Source organism: Coturnix japonica, chromosome 1, assembly GCF_001577835.2.
Source record: "Coturnix japonica isolate 7356 chromosome 1, Coturnix japonica 2.1, whole genome shotgun sequence".
Lineage (NCBI taxonomy): Eukaryota > Metazoa > Chordata > Aves > Galliformes > Phasianidae > Coturnix > Coturnix japonica.
This window is the reverse complement of record NC_029516.1, coordinates 152276270-152298489: the sequence shown is the minus strand read 5'-3', so window position 1 is coordinate 152298489 and position 22220 is coordinate 152276270. Positions and strand designations below refer to the sequence as shown.

Sequence of the window (22220 nt, the reverse complement as noted above, 5' to 3'; positions counted from 1 at the left end):
TGGTGCAGATTCTCAGCTTTACAGAGCTCTCTGACAAAATCTAGTTTCTTAGTGTTTCCTTCAGTTCAAAGACAAATTACAAAGGGCAAAAGCACAGTTATTTTCTGGTATTATTATCTGATATTCTTAGCTTCGTTATCCTAATATCTCCTTCAGTCTCTGTGGCACCTCACCAGTTCAGTCATGCTTCCTGGCTGAGTGCAGGGCCGGTGATTGTGACTGGATGCTCTCCATTCCTCCCATTTCACATGAGTCACAGGCCTGCCTCCTGCATTCCCCTGCGTAATGACTGACACAAAGAGTGGGGAATTAGAGACATACGCGCACACATGTAGATATATATACAGACATATACTGATCACAATTAAATTTGTACTGTCATTCTTACCTTCCCAGTGTATGACACCTGTCAGTTGACTTAAACGACTCCTCGCCATTTCTTCATGTTCTGCATCTCCCACAAGTCAGCTCCACAGATGCGTCAGGAATGCTTCCTGATGGCTGCATTGGAACAAATGTGCAGGTGAGGTCAGGAGCCATTTATTTCTTCAAGTATTTGCATTGATCTGGCACTAATGGCTCAATCTCTTTGCTGCCATCCATCAGTAGGACACATCAGGCCATGCGGTGTTCTTTGTTTTTAGAGGTATGAAGTAGCAGTCCATCACTTCCACACCGTTGCTGTGGCCCTGAACGCAAAATAGCCCACTGCGAACTCCTGGAGGTTTGAATGGAAAACTCTTCAGTATCACTCAGAAATACAAGTTTTAGGTTTATCAGCTCCTTGTTGGCTTGTGAATAAAGGCCACTATCAGTGTGGAGAAAGTGGGGGCCTTCTGTCCCAGACATAGAGTCATAGAATCATAGAATCACAAGGTTGGAAAAGATCTACAAGGTCATCCAGTCCAACTGTCTTCCCATCACTGTTACTACTCCAAGCCACTAAACCAGATCTTGTAGCTCCTCATCCAGATGCTTCTTGAACACTGCGAGGGATGGCAACTCCACCATCTCCCTGGGCAGCAAGTTTGATTATGGTCTAAAGTTACATCGACTTTCACCTGTCTGCTGTCCATTCAAAGAAGAGGCAGAAGGAGATGGGCCAGGTTAGTCTAGGGAGAGTTGGATAGAGACAATAGTAAGATGCTCCATCAGTGTCCCCCAGCTAAGTGACACTGAAGTGCTACATGGAGGAAGTACTTTTTGGGGAGCTATCAGCAGTCTAAAACTGTACTGGTACATTCTTTTCTCTGGGTTAATAAAAGCATTTCATGTGCTTCAAGTTCTTTGTAAGAGAAAACATAGCTAATTTTAGTTCGAATGGATGTTCATTTGACGTGTGAATTTGAATAACTGAGATAAATTATTGGCTTTTTGGCATTAAAATATATTAAATGACAAATGCTTTTTGCATACTGAAAGGCGCTTCCTCTCTCTAGCACCTAATGATAAAGCTGTAAGGCGTAAGTCTCCCGGATTTGCAGGAAGTTGCACAGAATGGTCTAATAGGTCATCTTCATCTCTGGCTTACATGGTAAATAAGAATAATAAAAACAAAGGTTGCAAAGCATTCTTACCATGGCTGAATCAGCTGGTTTTTTTATGGGCCATTTATTCACTGAGCAATAAATATTCATGGGTTTTTCAGCAAAGACGTGGTGCATAATTAGTCTTGAGAACAATTAAACAAGACAACCAACCTCATTCTACAGCAGATCACAAAGGACTGAAGCTGAGTGATGGGCTTGAGTGACAGCCCGATTACACCTGACAGTTGCAGCAGTCATCTGATTCTTCAACAAAAGTTTCCTCGTTAAAAACTCATAGGAGTCTTAACTGTGACTCTTAAGCATGGGGGATCAGAAGGTTGTTATCAGTTGATATAAACAGTTGATGCAGCTGATACAAACAGCACTGTCCGTTATGCTGCTAGAATCATAGAACACTTAGAGTTGGAAGGGACCTCTGAGGGCCATCTAGTTCAACTCCCCTGCAATGAACAGGGCACCACAGGCTGCCCAAGGCCTTGTCCAGCATGACTTGTTATGAGCTCCAGAGTAGAATTTCAGCCATGAAACCCCTCACCTCATGGATTTACCCACCCACACAATGGCAACTCAGGAATCAAGAGGTTTATCCCATTGCTTAGACTACGGGACCTCAAAAAAATATATCATGTCTCTTCTAGAGAAACCTGAACAGCAAAGATAAAACAAGAACCAAATCATCTGTTCATTAATCTGCCTAATAATTCTGCAGCTGAGATTGAAGCTGGTTATTGTTTGTATTATGTCATTATGTTTATTATGATTTATTGCACAGTGGATTCTGCTTCACAGCAAAGAGCAGGTTGCCTCAAAAATTAAAAAATCTCTCACTTATTAATATATTATGAGCTTTTCTATCCCTTGGTGAACAGCCAGGAAGGGCCCCAGGGGCAGCAAATGTAATGCAGATAATAGGAAGACGTGCCTGTTCTCTGTGATAATGAAGAAGGGAGAGAGTGTGCTGATGGGGACCTGCTGGGGGTCTTTAGGTGAATACCAGAAAATCTGTGTTTTTCTGTTTCTTCCTCATGCTTATTCTATGTCCCTGAGCCTCCTCCAGAGCCCAGAAGGCCAAATATATCCTGGGCTGCATTAAAAAAGGGGTGGCCAGCAGGGAGAAGGAGGTGATTGTTACCCTCTGCTCAGCTCTCCTGCATCCAGACCTTGGGCTTCCAGTGGAGCTCTTGGAGCAGGTCCACAGGAGGGTCACTAATATGATCAGAAGGTTGGAGCATCTCTCCTATGAGGAAAGGTTGAGGGAACTGGGCTTGTTTAGCTTGGAGAAGAGAAGGCTGCGGGGAGACCTCGTTGTGGCCTTCCAGTACTCCCCCAGCAAGGGGAACGCCTGTTTACAAGAGTGGATGGTGATAGGACAAGGGGGAATGGTTTTAAACTGAGATGGGGAGGTTTAGGTTAGGTATTAGAAAGATGTTTTTCACACAGAGGGTTGTGACGCACTGGAACAGGTTGCCCAAGGAGGTTGTGGATGCGTCCTGCCACAAGACGTTACCAGATCAGATTAGGAAAATGTTTTGATATTACGATACTTCTCTCTCTACAATGTACATGAGATGGCTCTTGGAGTACTTTCCCTCACATGGTGCGTTAAAGCTGTTCTTTTATTGTGCTCCTGAGGCAGCCCTATAAAGATGTAGGGTAATTATATCAGAGCACGGTTTTCAATTAGAACATTATTATCTCACAGAAAATGACTAAATTGTATCCTCTTTTCCCACAAGTCTGCAAACACTCTTTCAGTTTTTATCAAAACAGAACTCGTTGGGTTTCTGCAGGCATCTATCTCTAAGAGTGCAGAACTAATGGCTGACAAGTCAGAATCATAGAATCATAGATCCACTAAGGTTAGAAAAGACCTCCAAGATCATCCTGTCCAACTGTACGCCTGCCACCAATAGTGACCTGGGCTGCAAGCGCACAGAGCTGGCTCGTAGCGCACACTGCTGGCTCATCATGGGGCTCTTAGTTCCTTCCATGTGGAGCTGAGTTGTTCATAGAATCATAGAATCACAAAATCACAAGGTTGGAAAGGACCTACAAGATCATCCAGTCCAACCATTCTTCCATTACCGTAGCTAACACAAGCCACTAAACCAGATCTTGTAGCTCTTCATCTAGGTGATGTTCAAAGGAGTGTTTCCTGGAAGCGTTGCCATCCATGCACATGAAGGACCAATCATTACTGCGAGTGCTTGGGTATATTTGGACTCAGCAGTCCAAAACTCAGCACTTCTACATGGCCTGTCACATCTGATCATTAATAAAAGACACTTCCTATTGGCACAAAGAAGCTGTTCCAGACTCTTGCTGCTCTGATAGCTACAAATCAGCTTCTATTTCATGGCCCGTTTATACTCATTTGCTCTAAATCCTTTTTTTTTTATTTTGTTCTTTTCTTTATACCTGTTATATTCATAGGGATTAAATGTAACCACTCGGCCTTCATCTTAGTAGGGTACGCTAGCTGAACCCTGAAGGTAGATCCAAAGAACTCATTTCCCACACTTCTGCCTTTTCCGAAGGCAATTCTTGTCTTTTCTTTTTGTTTCTTCTCTGCTGTTTTGATATATCACGATGCCTCACAATACACACAGATCATTCTAATTTCAAGCAAATATTGCTATTTTCCCAGTACCACAAAAAGTCAGCAGTGTTGATCAGTAAGACTCACCATGTGTTTATTCACTACAGTAACCCACAGGGCCACATCAGCCTTGGCACATAGCCTTCACATTGCATATTATGAAACAGGACAGCCTGAAGACTGAACCTGAACAGATTAAAGAAGGGAAAAAGGTGCACAGTCACCTCTACTTCATAGCTCAGAAGCAGAGATCAGACAAGAAGTGTCTTCACAGCTACTGAATGACCACTGCATCCTTTAGCAAGACTGAGCAGCAAAGCTTTATGTGCGTTAAGGATAAGCTCAGTATGCATTATACTTAATGCAGATCTTATGTGCTTGCATAATAGAAGCAGTGGGTCCCCATCCCTGTAGGTGCTCAAGGCCAGGTTGGATGGGGCCCTGGGCAACCTGAGCTGCTGGATGGCAGCTCTGCCCATGGCAGGGGATTGGAGCTCAATAATCTTTAAGCTTCCTTCCAACCCAAGGCATTCTGTGATTCTATGATGCTATGATTTACATTGACTGACTTCAGGGATTCATGGAGACCAGTCAGCTGCCTAGTGAAGCAAAAGTTAATGCCTCTTTGCATCTGTCCCCATCAGCATAAAGCCCTTGATTTGTTCCAAATACTCTGGAAAAAAATGATGAGTTCTTTCAATCTTGCTCTTTCATCACACTCTCTTCCACTGGCAAGTTTTAAATGTGTAGAAGAAGAGATGTTAAGTGGAGGGAACTGTCCTGTCCTCTTCAGTGCCCTCTCATCAGCATTCTGTCAGTGGCACCCTAAATATAGAATCATAGAATTACCCAGGTTGGAAAAGACCTTGAAGATCATCAAGCCCAAGTCATCAAGTCTATATCTTAATGAACTGGGCGCATGTGGAACAGTCAGTATCTCCTGGGGAGAAAATGAATAGCCAAAATCTCAGGTAAAGCATGGATGAACTTTCCTGCAAATAAAATGTCAATTGTCGGGCTGTAAGTAACCTGAGGCAATCAGTGCGCTGGGGAAAGAGAGCACAAAAATGACCTCAGGCTCTGAACAAGAGGGAACAGTCCCTATGAATATCTTCCAAAGAGGCTTCTCCAGTGTGACACCTCAAACACAAACACAAAAGGCAACACACAGAACGGGAAGATTAAATATAAACCAACAGATAAACCACAGTTGTTTTTCTACAGATATTTGTTGCACAAAGGCAGGATTTGAGCTGAGCAGATTCTAGAAGGGACAAAGACCATTTCTTTCAAGTACTGCACAGACCTCCCTCTCATACAGTATGGCCAACAAAAGTGTTTCACTCTGTTTTCAGTGCACCTTTCAAAACCTCTGGAGATGCTTTGTGATGTTGTGACATGCTTTCTTAGCTAATTTGGCTGAAGGTGAGGTGAACTCTAACCCTACATCATTCTCAGCTAACGTTTACTGTTTCCTACATCCATCCATGCTAGATTTACAAACCTGAGGATCCCGTGAATGCAACTGTACTTAGAAGAAAATACATGAAGCATCCAATTTAGAGCATATCAACGCTTAAGGCCTCCTATGTGCATCACTTTTGGAAGACTAGTGGAAAATGCTGAATAACCTTGTTCTATTCTGCTTTAGGCTAAAGAACACTGACACCGTCCTGCTGGGAACTTCCTTACTTACCCCAAATCCATAAAAACACTTCTACACCTGATCGGACAGCGAGTCCTCCATTGTCCAGAGTCAACCTTGGAGCACAGTGCCATCTGCTGAGAACTGAGGTACTTGTGCAGCCCAAACACAGACCATCACATCTCACCTACAAAGGAATGAGAAAACTCTTAGGATTTGGTAATTTACAACCAGGCCTCAAATAACAGCACTCTGCTGAAACAGGTTTTCAGTAGGAGCAGCAACGAATAGACTCAATGTTTCACCAAAAGGGGACCATTTGAGTCTGTGTGCTTGGGTATCCGCCAGAGGCCTGATGAAGTCTATCTCCAGGCTGAGCAGGCTCCTGACTTGGCATACATACAACTGCAACTAGACCTAAAGTTGTACCTTTTGGCATCTGTAGCTCAGTTACACAGAGAGCTCTTGAACAGACTCAAAAGGAGCTCAATATACAGGGTCTGTTGTTCCATGCCGGTACTGCTCCAGCTGCCTACAGAGCTGTGACCACCTCCTCTTGGCACAGGAAGATCTTGAGGTCCCCAAGGAATCTGGGCTCTTAATCAAATAGAAACTGTCCTGGAAGGAAATTTCACTACTGAAGAAGGCACTTTTCTTTCTGAAGAGCTTCACTGACCCCTTGTTGTCTCCACCACCATCTTAACACTCACAGTCCTCTACACACTTATGCCCTGTGGTGGCACAAAGAGAGAACACATAGGCCTCACGTAGGCCTTGGTTCCTGTCCTGAGCTACCAGTGGGAGATGTTTCCTCATGAATCCAATTCAACACAAGGCCGTGCCAGCACTTGTCCTAGTTGGACTTTTATTAAAGTCACTCTCTCTATAGGTTATCCAGCACATTTGGTCCTTTTCCCATTTGCTGTTTCTTAGGCCTAGATTCCATCAGGGTAAATTGTCCTGAGAAAGGAGAAGTGTGAAGCAGGCAGTCTGATATTGTCTCATTTTCTGCTTTGTCTCTTGGGCATTGGCCCAATAAACTGCCATGGAGACTGGCAAATAAAGCTGACTTCCCCAAGACAGTCTTTAAGGCAGAAGCACAGCATAGCAGCTTCACACAGCTTTGTAATTTCTTGTGACAGCCACACAAAAGAAAGCTCCTTAGTGATGCGAGTGAGAAGAGACTGTATGATTTTGCATGAATCAAGGGGCAAAAAAGCATTTCACAAAGTCCTCTCACATCGAGCTCTGCAGCTCCCAGACCATCCAGGAACATGGGGACACTGAGCTCCTGGTGTCCTCTTTTTCCTCCGCACGCTGACCATTAAGGGACATGGGAACTCATGGCACGGTGCTTGTCACACTATGGCAAAGAAGAATTAGGACCATACAATATCATGCTCTCTAGTTTGGCCACTCAGGCCTTAACCATGTCACTGTATTTGATTGCAGTATATTCTACTGAATCACTGTGATAAACTGGCTAATGATTAAGTGCTGATTAACTGCTACTAACATTATGGCTTACTATGAATAACCTGCGAATTGCTGTTAAAACTCAGGTTGTATACAATCATTCTGACACACGTCTGTGTCCTCATGCTGTACCTCTTGGAACACCAGTGGAGAACATCAGGAGGCTTCCAAGAGAGTGTTCCTTCTTTCTTCATTGACCCTACAGAAGGACTGGGTTCCCTGCTTAAGTGCTAAACCAGCCCCTGCTAAAGGTCAATGAAGTTCCTTCCCTAGGACTTGCTGCTGCCTCTTGATATGACACCCAGTGCTCCTGGAAGTGCCATGATATTGGTGCTGAAAGTCACACCTCTTCTTCACAGTGTTTGTGTCTATGTGTCCCACACATTTGCTGACCCAAAGGCAGGTGAAGATACTGCTGTCAAACACACTCATTTTTCTTTTCTTGCCTGACCGCAGTGTTGAAGCCCTTTTCTCAGTGCGGGGCCTTTAGCAATGCTCTAACCTGGGAGTTATATTTGCAGTGAGCTGTGCTGTCACTTATCCTGGAGAAGTTCTGTGCATGAAATCCACTTTCCTCTTGCACAGAACAAGTGCTTTCCATAAAGCAGTGCCACGCACACAGAAGCTGGAGGTAGCAAACTGTCACCTGCTGACAGAAGGCAAGAACTCACAAATAGACCTCTACCATGAGAGAAATAGCAGCGAGCCAGCACTTAGGATGTGCAAAACAGCTCCATCAATTGCATTCGTAGGAAGGGGGGAAACTGCACGAAGAATGGACTGAGTGCTTCATATTCACTACTGATTTTAGGATATACAAATATATTTATTTTAATAAGAGCTTTAGTGAAGGGATCACTGTTTCCCCTCTGGCAGAGGCATAGCTGAGCTGGGCCCTTTGTTTCCCCCTGCTGCGTGGTGGAGCTGCCCGAGTGGGCTGTGGCTGTTGTGAGAGTGGGAAACAAGGGGGGGTTCAGCTGTGACGCCTGTGCTCCTGCATCCCACATCCCTCACCCTTCATCCTGCATCCCACCTCCTTCACGCTGGCAAGAGGTGTGTGAATGAGAGACTGGGAGGAATAAAAGCATCATCCCAGAGCGGGCTCTCTCCCTTTGGGCTCCTGCTGAAGGCTGGATTTCGTGGTCTCACAGCCCTTATCTCCCACGTGTGCTGTTGAAGTGCTTCAGATCCTGCAGCGCTCTCAGGTAAGGGATCAGTTCTCAGTGGGACCCCGCACCTTTCGGCACATTGGGTGGGAGCTGAGGCTTTAGGAAGCATGAGAAAAGCTGCCTGCTGCATTCCTCACTGCTGCATGGGGCATCTGAAGTGGGAGTGGGCACAGCTAAGTAGGCACAGCTAAGTTGGAGCAGACTGAATAGTCTGCTCATGCTGTGGGTCACAGTGCTCTTCTTTTGACCCACATAACTGAAGCATTTAGGGTGAAAATAACGACCAGCACAACAGTTCAAGCTAAAGCTGCTCAAAATAAAGAGAGGACCAGACTATAGAGTCTGTGCTGCAGGGACTGAGCTCCACTACTGGCCATGAACAGCTCACGAGAGCTGAGCCAAAAGCCTGCTCTTGTCTTTTGCAATTTTTTCTGACTGTGGCTGAGTGACTTTGCATGTGACTTTCCCACAAGCTTTCTTCAGCAAACCAAGGACAGGCACTGTATTAGGGGGGGTCACCTGCACTGCTTTTGCATAGAATCATAGAATCATAGAATTATCCAGGTTGGAAAAGACCTTGAAGATCATCAAGTCCAACCACAGCCTAACCAGAACCCTAACTCTAAAAACCCTACACTAAATCATATCCCTGAGTATGCCATGGGTCTGCATGCCATGGGTCTGCATGCTGCATGCAGTTTCCTGCAAGTTTCAGCCAACATTTAAGCTCAGACAACGCCAGTTCCCAACATCAGCATAGCCGTTCCCTACCTGCCTGCTGAATGGCACTCCAGCAGCCTCATGCATCGGCACGCAGGAAGATATTCATCTGCAGCACGCAGCAGCTTCTGCAGATATGCTGAAGGGCTGAGCAACGGGGCAGCATGCGTTTACCTGGGAGAATTTTGTAGGTGTTTGTCAGTCCTGCAGGGGTCAAATCTGGGTTCTGAGGAATAACTTGATGCCCTCTCCTAGCAATTGTGTGCACTATGCCCTTGTGTGAACGTTCTGTTCATAGCCAACGCGATTTGCTTTATCTTACCTGTTAAAACCACAAGCCCAGAGCTCCCTTTCGGTCATTTCTGAACTCCATCGCTAGATGGGGACATGCTCACATACACTGAGTCCTCCCTCTGTTCGTCTCCACTGCTTTTCCTTTAGCGTTCAGGTAAGAGTTAATTTAGATGGAATACATTTTACCCTCTGCTTATAGAAATACAGCTTTCCCATCCACACACAGGACAGTTTGGTGTCCAATCAATTTCTAATGTGGCATTAGTTTTGTTAGCAAGTCATTCTAACCAGGGAGGTGTTTGAGTCACCATCCCTGGATGTGTTTAAGAGCCGTTTGGATGCGGTGCTCAGGGATATGATTTAGCAGAGGGTTTTTAGAGTTAGGGTTCTGGTTAGGCTGCGGTTGGACTTGATGATCTTCAAGGTCTTTTCCAATCTGGGTAATGCTATGATTCTATGATTCTGGACATTTCTATTCCAGGCTCTTTATCATCTTTGTGGTCCCTTTGCTTGCACAGCTCAGCCACATCTGGTAGGGATTGGACATATGATGGTGTAGGTATATGGCCATGCGTTGCCTGTCTGGTGCAAGTTTGTCTTCACCACCTTGCAGTCCTTGTAGGGTTTGGGCCAGCTTGAGCTCTGCATGCACAGTGAGGAGCTGTGCTGGAGATGGTTTCATGTCAGCTTGGAACAGAATGTGGCATGCTTAAAATACCACTTTTTAGAGAATTACAAAGAAAAGAAGCTGATTTGGGGCATCACCACACATGTCCCTTTCTGATCAATCTTTCTTCTGCACCTCAGAGCATCCCCAGTCTTGTTTTTCTCACCTATTCACCCACTTGGTGCTGATGTTGGTCCTTTGCTGTCCCAGAAGCTTGGAGCACATACACATGTGTGTGAGAGCTTTCTGAACACCACAAACACTCCCATTGGCACTGGATTGGACTATTTTACCATCCTGTGTTGTTTTATGCCCAGCTTGGATGACTCACTGGCTGCTCATCCCTCACCCCACATCATAAAAGTTCTTCATTACAAAGACCTACTTTCTAATCCAGCTACTTTCTAATCAAAGGCATTTTGTTCTGGGCTCCCTGAAGTTTGTAGTTTCCATTCCACGTTCCTCTTCAGAATACTCTCTGATCTCAAAAGTCTCTTCTTCCTCTCTTTCTCCCTTTTCTTTACTGTGCAAACTGTACTTGTAGAGGGTGGCAGACAGCAATGGGCAAGGCAGGGAGCAATGTAGAAGCAGGTTTTATGTCACCAAAAACCAGACTTGAAAGGCTGTGAAGGCCAGAGAAGGAAAATGTCTCCCAGAGTGTTTGAGTGCACCACGCTTTGAGAGCTACTGTCTGCATTTGGGGCTGACCTGGGGGGATTCTGGGGTAGTGAGAGACTATTGAAGTGTGTGAATCACTCTGAGCCAGGATATTTAGTTAGTTGAAGACACTGCTGATGATTTTCATAACTCTATTCACTTCTGTATCCCCACAGACAGCCCAAAAGGTGCTACACAATGCCAGCCGGCCTGGAGAAAGCTTGTCACCGCTGCATATCCAAAATTGCCAGCAATGGTAAGGCAGCTCTGGGAGCAACCTCTCTATATTTAAACAGCCCCACCGCTAATTGAGATAGGTCCAGAATAAAGTTAAAGTCAGGTGGCACCAAGTCCCACCTGAATTTTCCTTTACTTCCCTGCTTTCCTTTTCCTTTCAGAAGCGATTTTAAGTGCTGATAGAGCACCCAGGAGCAGTTGCATCTTGAAAGTATCTCCTCTGTACTGTGTTATGTGGATTAGAGCAGATTGAGCAGAGGGTTAAAAGCCAATAAACTCCCACTGCCTGTATCTCCTTTTCACTCTGAGTTGCACGCATTTTTTCGCTTTCGCTTTTAATCAGCAGCAGTTTCTAATTCCACTCAGATGTACAGAGGAGAAAACTCCTTCATCCACTTGACCACTCAGCCTAATTGATACTTCACCCACACAGCCGACTGCAGCTGTCAGCCCATGGCAATCACCTCGGGGTCTTTTACATGAAAGCTTTTGGCTTCACTTGAACAGCTCTCAAAGTTCAGAACAAACTTTAACTTGTGATTCCTACTGTTTCCTGATACTTAAATGACTCTGAGGAGTCACCCAACTTGTGCGGCATCATTGACACTGTTTTCATTCTTTAAGCAATTGAAGTTCAGAACATTAGGGCAAGATTAAACGACTGACCACAAAATAAAGGGCAAATTCACTCCTCTCAGTCTCTTGCAAAGCAAATCAGTGGCTCTTTATGTAATGCCTACACTGTATTTAAAAAGCGCATCTGGAAATTAAGCACAAGGGGCCAAATTCAGCACTGAAGTCATGACATTGCTGTAATTTAGTAGCTAGAGACATGGCATAAAATTCAGGCAAGCTGTTCCGCAATATTGCCTAACCCCCGAAGTGCCTATAATCTTTATGTGCACACCCTCACCATTGGGTTGAATGTTCCCAGGTTAATGGCACCTCCTTCTAAATTGTTGCTGAGGAGAACAGCATTGCTGGTGTCAACCAGAAACTTAAATTGTAGGTGTTGTGATGCTGGCATAGCTTGGGTACGCAGCTACTGGTTATCAGATCACAGTCATACAAGCTTTTCTAAGCAGACAGTGGTGAATGGCATGTAGCAAACAGCTGGAGGCTGAGGATGGGTTTGGTCTGAAGCTCGACTCTATTGCACTCTCTTCACTCCCAGTGGTGGCTTTGCACTGGGACTGCAGACATCTCCAAGGCCCTCTCAATACTGTGCCCATAGCACACTGTGACACTGCAAGTGGGAAAGCTGTTCCCTCTCCTCTTTCTCTGCCGTGCCTGCACATTTGGGTTGCTCACGGTTGCCTCCCAAAGCGGGGCCTTGCTCATGCTGAACACAAAATGGCTGACCCAGCAGTGGCGGTGCTGCCTGATGCCCTGACAGCAGCTCCTTAGAGCAGGTGCTATTCTGATGTCCCTCTGAACCATGCCTGGGCTCATTTACCTCGCTCAGCTGTGGTTTTAGACAATGCCAGTCTTATCTTGCCTCTTTTTCTAGGCCTAGGTCCTGGGGCTCCTCTGACAGGTTGGTGCAATGATTCTGCTGACTTAAAGCTATTGCCAGTCACATGTGGGAAACTGCATGGACAGCAGCTCTGTCTGCAGAACCGCCTTGCCTCCTTGCGGCAAATTGCACTTTATTGAGCAATTTGTCTTCAGACCAGACTGGGGCAGCACAGTCCAGGCAGATGCAGGCAGAGCGTGTGTATTCTGTCTGAGGAGCATCTCTCTGAACACCCCCCCCATACACAACGTATTGGGGAGAACGGTCTTTAGCTCTGCCAGTTGTGCAGTCAATTGTTGAGAGTCTCACTTTGCTGAACACGGCTGGAAGCCTTCCCAGACGATGCATCTGCCCCTCCAATTCCAGACCTAAGAGGCTGAGGCTGAATGGGGAGATAATGAGTAAATACATTCCCAGCGACTGCTGTGGGAGGAGAATTAATGAAGCATTATCTCTTGATCTGCAAGTTGTCCCTACTTCCCATTTCTCTCCTCCAAAATCAAGCTTCTGGGTAGAGATGCTAGACACATACAAAACACCTGTGTACCAGACACATAGCCCCATAAATGTGGGCCTTGCTGAGCCTCTCAGGGCTCATCACAGCATCCCTCCCCACCTCGCCATGCGCTGCCTGGTGAAGGAATGGCATGGTGCCACCTCCGAGTTGCTCCTGCAGGAACAGGAGTAGGTGATACCTCCCGTAGGTTGGTGACTCCACTCTGAACTCATGCCTACTTCCACAGTCTATGCCTACCACACAATTTGCTTCCTCGAGCAGCTACTTGCAGATCAAGAAATGTTCTGCAGGGATGCTCACTGCAGAATTTCCTCATTATTGCTTCCCCCTCATTTTCTGGAGCAGCATCTCACTTTAATATTGCAGAGTGCTCATGATGAGGCACAGAGGTGGCAGCCCTTGCAGAATACAGGCTGCTCACATCATTATTGACGCTATTATTTCTGGTTTTCTGCAAAGGTAGACACTCACCCTCAGTAGCATCAGACTGTGCTTGGAAAGTAACGGGGCTCAGAAACAACAGCAGCTGTTTGAGGTGTTACTAAGCACCTCAGACCCTCTCATCCAAGGGAAGGGTTGATGCACACCCCTAGAGCATCCCTCCATGGAGCCGGAGCTTATCCCTTCCAGTGACCAGCTGCTCCCTGCCTCTGTGTCCATGTGCTGAGCTGGGTCAGGGAGCAAGACTAGCCCTGAACTCTTTGCTTCTGTAATAAAGATCACTTATTTAGCTATCAGGGAAAACCAAGTGTAATGGCATTACAGCTGCTATTTGCTTTGCAAACAGACACGGCTCATCAGTTGCCATGGATTAGCTCATGCGATCTGCGTGTTATCACACAGTAACCTGGCAGTGCTTGTAGCTGGTGCAGGCTAAGCAAGCCTTTGCAATCAGACATTTAAAAGTAGTAGCAGCAAAAGTACTTTGTGTCTCTCATTGTTTTATGTAAGAGCTAAAATGTATTAATTAAAAAATGGAGGCTTGGACTCTGGAAGAGCAACAGGCCAATTCCTGGTCCCATCGTCTCAGATGCTGCACAATGTGATATTCCCCCTGCATCATGTACACTACAAAACACTGGATGGAACTTCTAAACTCCAATAACACTGTCTTTATTTTCTCTTTTTGATCATTATTTTTTTTCCCCATTCACAGCATGCTTTATATTTGGGCTCCTTGCTTTCCTTGCCTTACCGCTGTCCATGACTTTTACAGGTAAGTTGTCTACTGAAGCACGTTTGTCATTTGAATTCCTGACACTGCCTGGCAGGTTAATGCATCCTTTGGGAGAAAGGACTTGGAAGCCTTGAAGTTTCCAGCCATTAGACTTGTGCACTGATAATTAAGCTTCAGGCAGCCCACACTGTATGGAAGGGAGTAAGCAGTTCTTGAATTCAGAAAGTACTTGTCTTAAATACACCTCCAGCGTGGGTCACTTTAGCATGGGACAGGAGTCAGGACGTTTGGAGACCTTACTGACACATCCTTTTAATCTGACAGGGGCTGGATTTCTTTATATCCCACCATAACTCTGGATTTTCTGGCAGTGCGTTGCTTATCTGGAGGGCGTCTGAACATTTTCCATTGTTGGGCTGGTCCAGATGACCTCTAAAGGTCCCTTCCAACCCAAACCACTCTGTGGCTTCTTTTCACCATGAAGCTGCTGATGTGTTCTGTGTCTCAGATCTATTTTAATTCACTTTGCTTCAGCTCAATTGCTGCTTAGGTTACCAGCAACTGGCAGAGGTCTGTGGGTGTTTCAGCTCTGTCTGTGGGTGGAAGCTCAGCATCCGACACATGAGAAGATTTCATTAATCAGGCTTCCTCTATATTAAATGCACTGCAAAAACCCTGGAAGCACAGGACTGAAGGGAAGACAAGACTGTCTAGTCTGCTATTTCTCCACCTTTTGGAAAGTGCGACCTGTTTCTTTGGCTCATCTGTCTTTTTATAACCACCCGAAGGCTGGCTTTGCAAGTAGAATTAAGGATCAACATCCCTAGGAGCCTATTTCAGCATCTTATTGCTCTCTCAGACAAAAGAATTTTCCCCACATCAAACCTAAGTCTTCTCTATGGCAAATGAAATAGACTGTAGTCTGTCCTACACACCAAGATATATTGGTGACAGAGGAATGAGAAGCACAGAATAATTAGCTCCTCTGTTTAACATGCAGGATTCCTGTAAATGCACCTCAGAAGGAAAGGTTCTCTGTACCAACTCATGGGCTCTCGTTTAGTTTATGGTGCATTGCAAGTCCAGATGGTTTCTAGCAGAGCGTTTCCCTATCAGACATCTCTTGTTTTTTATTTACATTTAGGTTTTCTTTTCTAGATGTAGTTCTCAACTTTATCAGATGTCGTGTATTTGATTCTGAAAGTCTTTTTCCAGAGCATCCAGACACTAAATATTAAGTCCTGTGCCCAGAAGCTTTAACAATCGTTGCATCTTGGTGTCCTTGAGAAGCTGTTCACCTTCTGCCTTATAATTAAAGAGTGATGGTACAAATGAGCTCTATATGCAGGCGTTGTGGGCAGGATAAATCACAACTCAGTCTGGACTGTACACAGCTGTAGCCAAGCTCGCTGTTCTGTTTTGCCCTTGCTGTCAATTAAGGGGAATGGGCATTTCTGACAGTGAAATTCCCATGGCCACCTTTAGATGTCTACAGTAGGATGAGATTACTTTTGAGGGACTCTGGACAACCAGCCCAACTGCAGGCATCTATTTTTGTCCAGAAATGTGAAAAAAAATGTGTTCAGCTAAAAGCCAGAACAGCTGCCTTTATCTGGGGTCTTCTGAATACCAGAGATGGCTGTGATAGGATGCTGATTAGGGAGTCCTAATTAGGAATTAGGGAGCTCTAATTAGGGATTAAAGAGCAATTAGGAACTTCAGAGATGGCCTTGACTATTCCATCTCAACACTTAGGCTCCTATGCTTATCCATGACTTAAAATTGCTATTCATCCCATAAGAGGATTTTGGCTTTAGCTTTTCCCTAGGCTGAATATGCCTGAGCTGTGGAGTAGGGGTGAGAAGGTATAATTTCAAGTGTGGTACAGCTTGTGTGCACGCTGACAGCAAACCTTCTGGAAATGGATCCGCGTTGGAATTTGACTGCTTTTAAATGCTGTTTCTTAGGAATATTTTATAATAATATGGCCTCAAGTTGTGCCAGGGCAAGTTTAGGTTGGATATTAGGAAGAACTTCTTTACGGAAAGGGTAGTTAGGTACTGGAATAGGCTCCCCAGGAAGGTGGTTGAATCGCCATCCCTGGATGTGTTTAAGAGCCGTTTGGATGTTGTGCTCAGGGATATGATTTAGTGTAGGGTTGTTAGAGTTAGGGTACTGGTTAGGCTGCGGTTGGACTTGATGATCTTCAAGGTCTTTTCCAACCTGGGTAATTCTATGATTCTAGGATTCTAATACCTTTAAGATCAGTGAGAAATGGAAAGTGTATGGTAAGACATTAGCCTGGTCATCTCCCCCACCATACACAGAGCCCTTCTTTTTCCACAGCTCACCAAAGTGAAGAGCTAATGTCACTGTAACGTTGTGTTGTCAGACAATATTGGTATTCCACAGCCGTGTATCTTCAAAGGTATTTTTAGGGAAATTACACGTCAAGGAAAATACAGGTATTTATTATCCTAGCAAAAGCCTCTGGTTTTTTGATAGCAATCTATTTTCATGATTACAGAGATCGTGCTGGTGCACCTCCAGTCCTTTTGGCTCTTGCTTTCCTCAGAGGGAAACTGTGAGATGTTTTCAGATGTTAACAAGGAAATTACAACAGTATAAGTTAAAGCACACAGGTGAATAACTAGTAGCCCTGATAACAACTGCACACTAAAGTGCATATTGTAAAATCTTGGTAGCACTGTAAATCACAGTATAGATATTTTTACAAGCCCTTTGTTATAAGGTGTATTTCAGCCATTTTCAGCTGCCTGAGAAGAGCGGAGTAGTTACAGTGAGGACAATGCTGTGTGCCAGGACAGGTTACTGGGAGCACTGGATTCACAGCAGCTCTGTGGTCCATCTACCCCATCACCAAGAGCCAAAGAGGAGCCAAGCTGGTGCTCATGGAAAGGCAGCACTGATGCTCTCCTGCTGGTCTTGGTGTTTCTGAACAGAAAAACAACAAAAGAAAACACCCCAAAACTGGCATGTTTTCTTGTCTACTTTTTCCCCCTCAAACAAAATCTCAATAGTGCATTGGAAACTGCAATTGTCTGGGTTCCTACATGGAAATATATTCCCTAAGATCCCTGGCCAGCTGCTTTTGGAACAGGCTATTATACAGCTAAGGACTCTGGAAACATGGGCAGCTGCTTTCTGAAAATGATAGAATTCTCAGTGATTTCCCTGCTGCCCACCTTCTTAAAGCTGGAAGTCTGAATAGGTTTCAGCGTTAGTGGCAAAATGGACAAAAAATTGCAGCCTTAGAAACAGCAGACAGAAAGGAAGAGAGTCCACGCCCATCCAAGTCCAGCCCTTTTCAAATACAAGAGGCTTAGCAGTAAATATTTAGTCTGGAATAATACATATACCACTCCATTGCAGGTCACTGTGTATTATGACTAATGTAAGATCCATAGCAAAGCAGCCACAATCCAGGATATTTGTATTATGTCATGCAAGAAGTACAGGAGAGGTTTAGTACACTGGCGATGTTCTAGAGCACCCATAGCAGTGGATTTGGTGGGCAAATTGACTGCAGCTACAGAGGAAGGCAAAAAAAAACCCATCCCAAACAAACAAAAAAAAGAATCCTAAACCCACTCCCCACCAAATCACTGCTGTCTCTTTCCTGACACCAAAGTGCCTTTTCGATGTAACATGAAATGTTCCACCTAAGAGATGTTTAGCACTAAGGCCAGCACACTGCTTTAAGTATCCTGCATCGAGATGAGAACCAATTGTTAAGAGAAAAGTAAGAAAACAACCTAGAAAATGAGTTTTACAGCAAGAAGAAAACAGAAAATCCTTTCTGGCCTCTGCAACTGATCAGTAGAAGTCTTGAAATATGGGATCAATGACAATAAAATTATAGAGTAATGAAGAATTTAAACCTATTTAAAGGCAGCAGTGAGTAGGAGACTTGGGCAAATGATTCAGCTCAGCTAACTTTAGGTACTTACAGCTGGCTGTCTAGATTCCTTGTATAGTTATAGAGAGAAAGAAGCACTTTCAGGGCACAATTCATCTGACCTATTTTAAATGCCTATCTTAGGATGAGATGAATTGAATTTTAGAAGGGTCTATTTCTCCCTATTGACTATAAAGAGAGTCTAGGAAACTAGTTCAGATATAGATGCCTGCATTGCAGACATCTAAATTTGGACAGATGATTCTCACTGCCACAGACCTGTATCATAAGCTTTGGTGTCTAATGCCAGCATCAGCCTTGTAGCACCATACATTCCCTTCCCTAAAACTTACTCAGCTTTCTCATTCTAGCAGTAGATGCCAGGGTTGCCAGGTTCCCCAGCTCCATAACAACCAGTGCTTTTTATCCTCCAGCAACCAAACAGCCTAGAAATTTGAGCATCCCTCATTCCCTATGAGCTGCCTGGGAAACTGCAATGGTTCCAGGAGCTCCCACAAGCACTGGTGCGCAAGCTTCAAGGTGTCCAACTCAGAAACATGCCACAAACATGGTGCTAATAGGAGGGGTTTGGGAGTAGGTTATCAGATCTTTTGTTTTTTTACAAATGGTACTGATTTTCAATGCTTTTTTTCTACTTCTGATGAAAACTCCCTGACCAGCTCAGTCAATTGTTTATTTATCAGATGTTCAAACTGGAAGCCGGAGTCGTTGCATTTGCTCTCCTCCTGCCCTTTGTTTGCTTACATCCCTCAATCCTGCAGTGGGAGATGCAAACCCCACTTAATTCAGCTTCCACTTCAACAGATGCTGGGTGCACATCTTGAGTCTAATATGTGTACTGTACTTCAGTGCAGGATTTTAGTCTCCACCGTACACCTTGCTGCACTGTTTGATCATTCGAGATAACAAACATGATATTCATTTTTTGCTGTTCAGGAATGAAGTTTTTGGAAGATTGCCCAGTTCAGCCACTAATTCCATTATATCTGTTGGTGGGTGGCGTGATTGGCAGCTTAAAGGTAATGTGCATTCTATGTGTGAAAATTATTTGGTGTGACTAGAATTTGACTTGCTAGTTAAGGCAAAATGATGGTACCAGCCAGCTATGTGCACGCAGTATAGGAGACAGCTATCTGGATTGAACTGTACTTGTTCCAACACTTAAGGCACCCACCAGCCAAGTGAAATGCTAACGAGTTTCCTTCAGCATTGTCCCACACGCTGTGGTATGACTTTCTCTTACAGCGTATGTGCTATCAAACCTACTGGTAGAAGAGACTGCATAACATGGTTGGACTTAATCTTGCTATGTGAATGCTATGAGTTCTCCTGGCAAATGTTTAGACATTTGATCACAACTTTGGACTTATCTGTATATTCAAAGTCAATTTAACAATGCTTTAGAAAAGATCAGATCTGAAAGGTTCTCAGGCTAATGAATGGAAGCATGCATCAAAAATGCTGACTATTTCTTTGCTGTTGCTGATCATCTCAAAGCTGACGAGTGTCATGGTGCTTGAAGTCAACAAACAGGCCCCTGTATGGAAACCTAAGACCCACTGGACAGGTAGTTTTTCCTCTCCCATGTGTCATGAGCCTGCCTAAAATAAATGCTCACCTGAGAAGAACATGCTTTACTGGTTTGAACAAGCTAACTGGTTCCAAGTTCTCAGTGCTGATGTATGATATCCAATGGAAACAGCATTTTTTGGCCTGTGTTTGTGCTGGACCTCAATCTCTGTTTCTCATAACCTTTGCTAACAACTGGGCCAGGAGAACAGCTGGCTTTTCCAGCAAGTATTTAGTCAATACACAGTGGAATAGTTCTACAAGGTAGAGCAAGAGAATCCTGTTCTCAGTTGATTCACCTACATGGTAATGGAAAGCAAAGAGGGGAGACAAATCCACTCACTACTAGACAGGAACTACATTCCTCAGTTCATTTAGCAGTTACTCTAATTTGTTCTTAAAAATCTCCAAGGTGGAAACTGCTGCCATTTCCCCACATAATCTGTTTCCATGCTTTTCTAACCTGCCACTGGCAAGTTATATTTCCAACATCTGGCCTAAAAAATCTCAGCAAGGATCTATCTCATTTTTGGCTCCTCAGATTCCTCTGACCTCATTTTCTCACACTTGATTTCAGTTCGGTCCAAAGGCTGGCAGTGCTCAGGAGATGCTCAGACTTTCCACAGCCAATTTACTCATTCCCTTTTCTCCCCAAATTGCTCCAGGTGACTCTGCTGCTGTACGACTCAACCAGGATGAGACAACTGCTTTCCAAGTCTGTTGTGATCGATGACGATGATGACGACGAATACCCATGGAGGCAGAACGCCCACAAGTACTACATTCATCTAACCCTCAGCCTCTTCCTCTTCCTCTGGTTCATTCTTGGAAACTACTGGGTGTTTTCAGTGTACCTGCCAAATTTCATCCCACCTTTCCACCAGCCTCAGGATTACTGTGACAAAACCCTGTACATTTTTGCTGTTGGTGTTCTCGTTATTAGCCACACTGTTCTCTTCCTCCTCATCTTTTGTAGCTGTTGCATATATTTTTTTTCCAGGCAAAGATACTCTTCAGAGGAAGATTAAATGCCACATAAATAAAGCTCCAGATGTTTAGGAAAGGGTGTGCAAAGGAAAGGCAATAACTCACCCTTATGTGTATCTTTGTTGTACTATATAAATGTATGTTAGCAGTCAACCGCAAGAGGAAATTGTAAATCACGTTCCAGTGCCATTTGGAAATAGCTAAACTAGAATACAGCTTACTCAATGTGAAACTGCTGCTACAGATGCCAGGGTGCAGTCTTGCTAATTTCTATAACCCTTTTTTAACTCCTGGATTTTCTACTTGGAGTGCTAAATTCTTTAGTAAGTTCTTGAACATGACAAACTCCTCTAAAACCAGGTTCCTTATGTTGTTTCTGCATAGTACATATTTGCCTGTAAAAGTAGCCATGTTATCCCCTTTACTGGGACCTGAACACCTCCATAGCCTTGCTGAGGTATGTTACTGTCCCCGCATTAAAGATGCAGGAGTTGAGGCAACAAAAGATAAAGGGCTGCATTCAGACCACTTTGACTTTAGACTTTGACAGTGACTTAGATGCTCATCAGAAAGCTACCCAGGCCACTGCTAGACCAGCCAGTTAAGTATCTGGGATAGCAGTATGAGTATGTATAAGAGGAGATTGAAAATGGCCCCAAGATCTCTCCTGAACTTAGACTAGAAAGTGTCCATATCTACCTTTGGTGCTAAGACACTTTCCACATATCCAATGTATCCAAACTGAGCCAAGGCCACCAGGAGATGAGCTACGGAGCAACAGATCCAGTTCTTTAACCAGGACTCAGCAGTTCCCAGCCTGGGGAGACTCATTTCTCCACTTTTTATATAACATTACATTGTCGGTACCTCACCAAGATGCTTGTCAAACCACGGTGATTAAGTTCACATTGAAATGGATGAGGCTATGTTGGTATTTTAAATACAGAATGAGGCAATAAGACATGAGCAAGAATGTGAGAATCTCAGGTGGATGTGCTTACTGCAGCAGTTCTGTGAGGGTGGTGTGAATGTACACCTGATTTGTTCACCGTGGTGCTGTACTTAAGGAAATCTATACTTAATGGATAGATGTAACAAATACAGCTTTTAAGCCAACAGCAATATCAGCTTTAAAAGCATCAGCATGAACAGAGACAATTGTTTTGTGACATGTAATGGAACGAGCCTGTACCTGGTCCTGGGAGGTTGTTTTTTATGTGCTGATGAATGCGGTATAAAACTGCTCTTTCTGCTTTTTCTTTTATTCAGATTTGTTAATACGGTCAAAGTGGAAGGGCTCTCCTCTACACAAGCATGAGGATGGCCCCAGGCACAGGAAGCAGATGCAGGCTTGGGGTATCTGTGGAAATCACCTGTGAACATTTACCTCAGAGCCATTGTGTAGAATAAGGGTGCATTTGGTCCAGAGAGATTTAAGCTTCAAGAATTATTTAGTTTCAGAAACCTAGTCTTAACAACAGGTGGGATAAAGGGTAGAAG

The 22220-nt window shown here is 44.4% G+C and overlaps 2 protein-coding genes across 9 annotated transcripts in view; both read left to right on the top strand.

The window, feature by feature from the left end:
• ATP7B (ATPase copper transporting beta) overlaps positions 1–1282 on the top strand; it is a 45646-nt gene extending 44364 nt beyond the window's left edge. For all 7 annotated transcript variants that reach the window (XM_015851867.2, XM_015851870.2, XM_015851868.2 and 4 more), the window contains one exon: positions 397–1282. The gene's annotated coding sequence lies outside the window, so the exon portion shown is untranslated. The remainder of the gene's footprint in view (positions 1–396) is intronic.
• A 4638-nt stretch (positions 1283–5920) lies between these two features.
• On the top strand, positions 5921–21984 carry TMEM272 (transmembrane protein 272). 2 transcript variants are annotated; one of them, XM_032442111.1, is made up of 5 exons: positions 5921–8475; positions 10954–11033; positions 14204–14263; positions 19101–19183; positions 20399–21984. In XM_032442111.1, exons 2-5 carry the CDS (start codon positions 10976–10978, stop codon positions 20759–20761), a joined length of 564 nt encoding a protein of 187 aa, XP_032298002.1. In that variant the 5' UTR covers positions 5921–8475; positions 10954–10975; the 3' UTR covers positions 20762–21984. The 2 variants fall into 2 exon arrangements, with proteins under 2 accessions (XP_032298002.1, XP_032298003.1); XM_032442112.1 differs by lacking the exons at positions 5921–8475; positions 10954–11033; positions 14204–14263 and adding an exon at positions 18273–18737.
• The last annotated feature ends 236 nt before the right edge of the window (positions 21985–22220 follow it).

Excerpts from the sequence above, each read along its gene's own strand:
- TMEM272 (XM_032442111.1), top strand. The coding sequence starts at position 10,976 with ATGCCAGCCGGCCTGGAGAAAGCTTGTCACCGCTGCATATCCAAAATT. Across the intron at positions 11,034-14,203 it reads ATCCAAAATTGCCAGCAATG|CATGCTTTATATTTGGGCTC; the intron begins GTAAGGCAGCTC and ends CCCCATTCACAG. Across the intron at positions 19,184-20,398 it reads GCGTGATTGGCAGCTTAAAG|GTGACTCTGCTGCTGTACGA; the intron begins GTAATGTGCATT and ends AAATTGCTCCAG.